The 8,826-nt window shown below is 37.9% G+C and overlaps 2 protein-coding genes across 2 annotated transcripts; both read right to left on the bottom strand.

Annotated features, from left to right (window-relative positions):
* Positions 1-923, bottom strand: LOC108696877 (gamma-crystallin-2; the record flags this gene model as incomplete). The annotated part of the gene is made up of 2 exons (XM_018226571.2): positions 1-276; positions 675-923. Coding segments are annotated over 2 exons (525 nt in total), but the record flags the coding sequence as incomplete, so codon positions are not given.
* A 6,505-nt stretch (positions 924-7,428) lies between these two features.
* On the bottom strand, positions 7,429-7,779 carry LOC108696866 (gamma-crystallin-4). Its single transcript, XM_018226560.2, has one exon. The coding sequence runs from the start codon at positions 7,696-7,698 to the stop codon at positions 7,441-7,443; it is 258 nt and encodes an 85-aa protein (XP_018082049.2). The 5' UTR covers positions 7,699-7,779; the 3' UTR covers positions 7,429-7,440.
* Positions 7,780-8,826: the final 1,047 nt, after the last annotated feature.

The raw sequence follows: 8,826 nt of genomic DNA, 5'->3' as shown, positions 1-8,826 counted from the left end.
TTAAAACATATGATGGACTCTTCTGAAAGATCCAATTCTGGCAGTTGAGGCTCCCCAGTCACTGAATCTCCTGTATTCTCCATGTCTCAGGTAGTACTGACGTCCCCTGTAGTTGGGTTCCTCATAGAACATCCAGTGGCCATCAGACACATTGCAGGAGTGAATGTCACGGAAACGGAATCGATCATAAGTATTGGGGCAGTCATCAGAGAACTCCATCATCTGCCCTTGGAAGTCTCCTCTTTCATATATTCTCATTTTGTATTGACCATGGTGCTATAAAAAAATCAAAATAAGTGTAATTACAAATATTTTGTTGTGCAGTAATCACCCACTGAAACTGAACAATGTTTACTTTATAATTCAGAAATTAGTAACTTTTCATTACATTCTGTCCTTAATATGAGTTAATATGAGTATGACAATATGTGTATGAGCCATGCTGTTAATAATTTTCCTTCACTATTTACTATGATAGTTTTCCATTAATTTACTAATATTTTAGTCTTTGTTTTAATAGTAAATTGCAGCTGGTGTTATATTAGCTTCTGTTTTTTTATACTGCAGGCTATCTAGTCACCCACTTTCAAACTCTAATTTGAGGCACTTTAAATGATTATAATATATGAGAAATAGATGTGGCTACTATTGCAACTCAAGATGAAAACACTTACTTGGGGAATAAAGCGACAGGACTTGATGTACTCATTGAAGCCCATCCATCTCTGAAAGTCTGGATATTCTCCTTTCCAGAGATAATACTGGTGTCCCCTGTAACTGGGCTGCTCATACAGGATCCAGTTGCCATTCTCCACCCTGATAGAGTTGCAGCGATTGAAGTAAGAGGACAGGTCAGAACATTCTGAGCTGCACTCATAGCAGCGGCCTTGGAAGTTCCTGTCCTCATAGAAGAAGATCTGAAGGAAGATATGGCATTAATTCAGTTTACATTCCTTATTGTACTGTATTGTCTTTTATTTTCCATGACAACAACATAGCAATGCATATATATATATATATATATATATGCATTGCTATGTTGTTGTCATGGAAAATAAAAGACAATACAGTACAATAAGGAATGTAAACTGTTAATTTATTAATTTATTAATTTATGGTCAAAATATCTGTTGTCCTGAAACCCATGATTCAGTAAGTTTCAAAATAAAGCAATATTCCATTGCGCCCATTTTGACCTCAGAAACCAGTTAAATGAATGTTCTACTTTATTGTCAGTATTTTTTTAGTCTCTTTATTTCGAGCAATGTTCTCTGTTATCTTCCAACCAGAGTCGGCAACCCACGTTTGAATTCTAAACAGATGTTTAATATTTCAAACATGCATAAGAAATAATTTGCACCCTCTATGACGCCACTGCCTATGCGCGCTGTTGTCCGGGGAGGGGTGTCAAGGCGCACCCAGCCAGTTGGCCTGGCTCTGCCTGCTATTGTATTCTGCCCTTTTCTCTCCATTCTTCAATTCTGTTATGCCCCTATCTTTCTAATTCTATCTATTCCATTCTGCACTTTCCCTGCCCTTTCTTTTCCTATTTTGCTATGCGGTGTTGTTTTAATTTTTCATTTCTATTCCTTCATCTTCTTTCCCCCTTTCCTTCACTCTGATCACCCTCCTTTTTCCAATGCAACCTCCATCCTCCATTACTTTTTGCCACTTTTCAAGTTGTTTTTTCTAACCCATTCTCTATTTGCTATATGTACTTTATGATGCCACAGGTGGGGGGGGGGGTAGCCAGGCTCATAACAAGTTTATCTGAAAATGCCCACACAAAGAATACATATGGCAGCTTTCTAGATGGAACAGCAAAAAGTGGGCCAAGAAAGAGCTGCATGCTGACTGAAGTGATTATTGGCAGCAGTGCTTGCTGGAGGACATGACTGATTAGCAACTCCGCTGCCACATAGCCAATAAATAAGTAAGGTTCATTTATAAACACTGAGCAAATTTGCACCTGGGCAGTAACTTATAGCAACCAATCAGTGATTAGCTTTTTTCAGCCAGCTGTAGGTTGAACACTCAAAGCAATCATATGATTGGTTGCCATGGGTTACTGCCGAGGTGGATATTTGCCCAGTGTTTATAAATAACCTCCGTTACGTGTCTTATCATTGTTGCACTTTCAAATCAAGAGGACTTCAGTGATCTGTGCTTCCTTTGTCCTAAGAAATGCTGTACCCCCCTTATACATATTCCCATGCCCCTGGGGGGGGGGGAGTCATCCTACAGTTTGGTAACCTCTGTCTTATTAAAATTAACATAAAGGATACTCTATTTATAAGTAACTTTATTTTCCTGTGTATATACAGTTAACAATATCAGCATATGTTATTATTCTGCAAAGGAAGCTTTATCAAAATGTTTGTAATCATTAATAGATGGGGGAACCGTGATTTTATTTGAAAGGTATGCTTAGCCAAATTACAACTACAATGGCATTATTATTATTATTATTATTATTATGAAATACTTTAATTTACACTTTTTTCAGATCCATAGCAGGTCAATATAATATCTCAGAAAAAGCTTCCTTGATGCCATTATTTTAACCAGAGGAAAAACCTTATTCTGAAAAATCAGAATCTAAACTCATTACCCTATGTGTCTTAGCTAGCTTTATATTGAGCATTGAGCATATATTTAGCATTTTGAAATCTATAGCACCCAAAAGTTTTTTTTTAAAAAAATAATTTGCTGGTTCTGACTTACCTTTCCCATTTTGGATGAATGGAAGTTTCAGTACAAATGAAGGGTGCAAAGAGGCAGTCTTTATATATGTCCTGTATTGCTGCTGTCTGCAGGTTTGTTTTTGCTCAGTAAGTAAAATGTAAAGAGCTTTTGTTTTGTTTTTTTGCTTTCGGTGCTGATACAGGTTTTTGTGTGTGTTAGTGGCACCTACTGTATGTCCATAGCTTTACTTTTCCTAAAGAGCTGCACAAAACAGCCTCCAATAGACTACAACGTATATTGCCTGAAAATCGATAGTGTCAGTGCTTGTCAGGCAATAGTAGCCAGCAAAATCTTAGTTATTTATTTTTATGATACTGTCATCTCAGAAGCACTTAGACTAGTGTTTGTCAGGTGATTTACATTCAAGGGTATGGGTGGGGCTGTTTCAGGTACTTTGGCACCACAGTGTTGGTCATACTAAAAACCATAGTGCTTAAAGAGACCAAAGTAGTCTTGTGTGCCATTGTCCCTAATGAGGTATTTTAATAACTGGCAGGTGGCAGTAGCCTATAGCATTTAAAGTTTGCTTTCAAACAGCAGGTCCGGACTGGCAATCTGTGGTTTCTGGCAAATGCCAGAAGGGCTGATATAAGGTCCCATAGAAAGTCAGTATTTAGTGGGCTGGTGGGGGCTGTTTGGGCCTCTATGTGGGTTGTTTGGACCTCTGTGTACCTGAAATGCCAGGGCCTAATTTAATTCTCAGTCCAGAACTGAGCAGGGGTTCATTAATAATGACTTACCAGCTACAGTATGGGGCTGATTCACTAAGGGTCGAATATCGAGGGTTAATTAACCCTCGATATTGGACTTGGAATTGAAATCCTTCAACTTCGAATATCGATTTAGCGCAGATAGTTTGGATTCCTTGGTTCGAACGATTAAATCCTTCGAATCAAATGATTTGAAGGATTTAAATCCAACGATCGAAGGAATATCCTTCGATCAAAAAAAGTTAGGCAAGCCTATGGGAACCTTCCCCATAGGCTAACATTGAGTTCGGTAGCTTTTAGGTGGCGAACTAGGGGGTCGAAGTTTTTTTTAAAGAGACAGTACTTCGACTATCGAATGGTCAAATAGTCGAACGATTTTTACTTCGAATCCTTCGATTCGAAGTCGTAGTCGAAGGTCGAAGTAGCCCATTCGATGGTCGAAGTAGCCCAAAAAAAACTTCGAAATTTGAAGTTTTTTTACTTCGAATCCTTCACTCGAAGTTAGTGAATTGGCCCCTATGTGTAAGTAATTTATGAGGAGGGGACTTTTTTACATTTTTAATATAAGATACGCATTGAAAGCAATGCAAGTAAAAAGAATTGAGCAGTCTATATTATTTCCAAAATTGTTTTATTAACTACACATACCACCTACAACAACATTAATTATACTGCTCTTAACTTGTTTTGAAATTCACATTAGGAAAAATATGTATACATACATTTGGGAAAAAGATGGTGTTTTCAATTCCATAATAGATATTATCCAGTTTATTCTTTTGGAGTTAAATTTGAGAGATCCCACTTTATTCTAAGGCGCACACAGAGTTAGGATCAATCAGGTTCGGACTGGGGGACCCGGGGCCCACCGGGGCTGCTGCCTCAGGGCCCCCCTCCGAGCCCCCCTGCAGTGCTGGCGTGTGGCGCCGTAGTTGTGCACATGTGCATGCACAAAGTTTTCTTCTACGACCTCCAACAAAGGGGGTTGCGGCATTAAGAACCACATGTGGGTACGGACCTGGGCCCGGCGGGCCAGTCCGACGGGATCAATTGCTGGAAAGCTAAAAATTAACGCCCCCAAACACAAACTTCTTGTGTCTACCCTTTGCATAGAGTGAGCATATGCCAGATTCAAGGGAGCACTGTACTTAACAGGTGCCATAAGCAGGCTATAATCTATGGATACTGAATGATGTGCAGGCAAAGAGAACGCTAGGGGCAGTCTGTGCATTCTTTTGATGTATGCAGTGTTGCAATGCCCACACACTATTCCTAGTTATCTTGTATTAATATGTTTATTTCATGTGGGGGGGTCAGTGTATTGTGTAACAGGATATAAAGGGTTAAATTATTTTGTGATTGGGATAGTAAGCTTGCAATATGGTATCATTCTGTCTGCTAATGCTAATTACTAATTAAGGTACTTGAAAATCCTATCCCTGATATTTAAGTTATCTTGGGCCGACACACAGGATAAAGGCTTGGAACAATAAGTTCTCTTGCCTGATAAATATACTGCATTATGGTTTATGGGTTATGATTGCCTGTTTTACATGGTGCAATGTAATATGAACATTGTTTTATGGAATTAAATCATGCCAATACTAAAATGCAAAATAAAAAGTCCCATCAGTATTGTTGTGTACATTATGTTTTTTAAACCAAAGGCTAGTCTGTCTGCTTGAAAAACTGAGAGGCTAAAATCCGCTAGCCCCTTATAAGACTGCAGCTGCATATGCTTTTGAATATGAGTTATGATTTCTGTCCATCATGTTTAACCCCTCCAAGTATAAAAAAATAACTGAGGAATCGTTTGGAAATATAATTTCCAAGTCCATTCAAGTCCCTTTTAAAACCTTTAAGTGGATCTGATATCTCTGTAAATAAATGGTTTATGCCACTGGGGAAACAAGTAACCCAAAAAAAATGTGGAGTATTGAAAAAAAATGACTTACAAAAATCTCATGAAAATAAAAGGCTTTTTAATTAGGTTTCTGTAAATTAGCTGTTTTAGTGTTTGTGAATATTCATAGCATAATTTCCTATGCTAAAGGGCCAGGCTTGCAAATCTGAACCCTCTGTCAAATTTGGTGTCTCAAAAAGCAACCTGGAGGGAAATGCCCTTTTCTTTACGTTCCACAAAAAGGAAGTCCACTGTGACACCGTACTGCATCTCGGGACTAGTCATTAAAGGGGAAATCCTTTATTCTGCGTTCCACAGCACAGAAGTCCCCTGTATTGGTGCATGTCAGTGCTATCTCAGTACACCCAAATTGTGCACAAAATTCCCTCCATTTACTAAATCTTAAACTGGGAATGCTCTTAACTCAAAACTCAGGTATAAATAATGCCTCAGTATCTCCAAACCATCCTCCGATTATTTTGAGAAAGAACATCTGAAAGAAAATAAAACAAAACATATATTAAACGACTGAACAAACATCAACACTCAGTAATGGAAAACCTCTTTACTCTACCAAGAAGCCAGTGAAGCCCAGTTCTTAATTAAGGCCTCTTGGGAGTTACTGATTTTGACAAAAAATCCACTAACTCTCTACCCTAACCTGTTCACACCTCATACAGATTTAAGAGCAGGACTGGCATTATGTCATTGTACATAGTACAATGCATACTGTTCATCTTCGAGTGATAGGTTTCATGTCTCCTACCCTGCTCTACCCTTGTGTGTGTACCATACTCTGCCTGTATGCCATACTCTGCCTGCCCTATGCTGCCTGTGTGTCATACTCTGCCTGCCCTTTGATGCCTCTGTGTGTGATACTCTGCCTACCATACTCTGCCTGTGTGTGCTATACTCTACCTGTTCTACTCTATGTGTGCGTGCCATTAAGACAATACTCACATTAATGGTGATAGAACACAAAAAAAAAACAACAGAGATGGTGCTCCCTGCAGTGAAATCACTCATCACACATACTGTATGTAAAAAAAAGTATACGTAATATTGATGTCAGAGCAGATCACGATATCAAGAAACATCTTCAGGGACATCTGCCATTTACTTCTACGTGACCTTGACAGGTTTTAGCGGGAGTATTTTCAGATTCTGAAATTATAGCAGTTTTGGGGTATAACAAATCTCTAAGCATTTTAGGTTTTTTTTCCTCTAAAAATTTGAGTTTAACCTTTTAAAAACTTGACCAGAAAAAAATTGAGGTTTAATAAATAGGCCCCTAAGTACAGCAATTTTTAAATCTTAAATTATTTTACCTGGGTGTGCTGCTGCTTTCATCTATCTAAGTATACAGAGCTGCTTGCATCTGCCTCATCTGTATAGAGGTTGGATGAAGGATGCGGACATTCCTTGCCTCAGTCCTTCACCAGCTTTTATGCATGTGTTAGATGCGTGTCTCTACTTGCACTGTGTGTGCATATGTTAGTGCTATAAGTGTGCAAAGCACCCTAACCCCCAAAAAAGTATTATGATTTATCATCATCATCATCATCATTTATTTATATAGTGCCGACAAGATACTACAAGATATTTATGTTTATTTTATATAAATATAAACATGTAAATGTGTGTTAGTGTAAAAAGTGTGTATGTTTGTGTGTATAAATTCAGTTCCCCGAGTCCAGGGTGCAAACAAGCAGACAAAAGAACTGGTTTTCAGCAGAGAGCTGCAAGAACTGTGGGATGTCAGTAATGACACAGCTGAACCAGGTAGAGCAAACCACCATATTCTCAAGCAGGACTGATCTCTGCACATGGATTTTGGTTGGGATCGGCATGTCACTACAAATGCACAAAATCTTATGATTCATATATTATTGTTTCCTATGCATGTATGACTAGGCTTTAGGCTGTTGCCTTTCCTTTTTATGAATAGATTTTGAATACATTTTTGAAGAATTTCCAGAAAAAAACAGTTATACACAAAATAAGTAAATACTCTGTACGTTAGTATCATATCATTTTCAACGTTTATTGCAACATGTTTGATTTGTTATATACTTTAATTATTTAAACCATATGATGAACTCTTCTGAAAGAGCCAATTCTGGCAGTTGATGCTCCCCAGTCACTGAATCTCCTGTATTCTCCATGTCTCAGGTAGTACTGACGTCCTCTGTAGTTGGGTTCCTCATAGAACATCCAGTGGCCATCAGACACATTGCAGGAGTGAATGTCACGGAAACTGAATCGATCATAAGTATTGGGGCAGTCATCAAAGAACTCCATCATTTGCCCTTGGAAGTCTCCTTTTTCATAGATTCTCATTTTATATTGACCCTGGTGCTAAAAAAAAATCAAAATAAGTGTAATTACAAATATTTTGTTGTGCAGTAATCATCCATCGAAACTGAGTAACTTTATATTTCTGATATTTGTAACTTTTCATTACACTCCGTCCTTAATATGAGTGTCAAGACAACATAACAGTTGTATGTAAGTAAGTAAGTATTAAGAATAAAATTTGCCAAGATGCCACGTTGCTGATAATTTTTATTCACTATTCACTATGATAGTTTTATATTAATTTACTGATATTTTAGTCTTTGTTTTTGATATTAAATTGCAGCTGGTGTTATATTAGCCTCAGTTTTTTAATACTGCAGGCTGTCTAGCCACCCACTTTAAAACTCTGAATTTGAGGTGCTTTAAATGATTATTATAATATATAAGAAATAGATGTGGCTACTATTGCAACTTACACTGGGAATAAAGCGACAGGACTTGATGTAGTCATTGTAGCCCATCCATCTCTGAAAGTCTGGATATTCTCCTTTCCAGAGATAATACTGGTGTCCCCTGTAACTGGGCTGCTCATACAGGATCCAGTTGCCATTCTCCACCCTGATAGAGTTGCAGCGATTGAAGTAAGAGGACAGGTCAGAACATTCTGAGCTGCACTCATAGCAGCGGCCTTGGAAGTTCCTTTCCTCGTAGAAGAAGATCTGAAGGAAGATATGGCATTAATTTAGTTTACATTCTTTATTGTACTGTATTGTTTTTATTCTCCATGACAACATGTTGTATGTATATATATATATATATATATATATTCTGTTTATTTGTTTTTTTATGGTCAACATATCTGTTGACCAGTATTCAGTAAGTGTCAAAATACAGCACTGTCATATTCCACAGTGCCTATTCTGACCTCAGAAACCAGATTAATGATTTTTATATCGAGAACTTTTCGCTGTTTTCTTCCAGTCTGGCACACAACACACTGCCTGTTTGCTAGTGTTTAAGGCACCCTGGCAACCCGAGTTTGAATACCAAACTGGAGAGCCACAGAACAAATGCTTAATATTTTAAACACGCCAAAGGAATAATTTGCCCCTGGTTTGTTACTGTTACATTTCTGAAGATTGTTGTGAATTTTAACAGACATTTATTCTT

This window comes from Xenopus laevis, chromosome 1L (assembly GCF_017654675.1).
Source record: "Xenopus laevis strain J_2021 chromosome 1L, Xenopus_laevis_v10.1, whole genome shotgun sequence".
Lineage (NCBI taxonomy): Eukaryota > Metazoa > Chordata > Amphibia > Anura > Pipidae > Xenopus > Xenopus laevis.
Note: the sequence above shows the minus strand (reverse complement) of the source record. Positions and strands in the feature narration are given on the sequence as shown.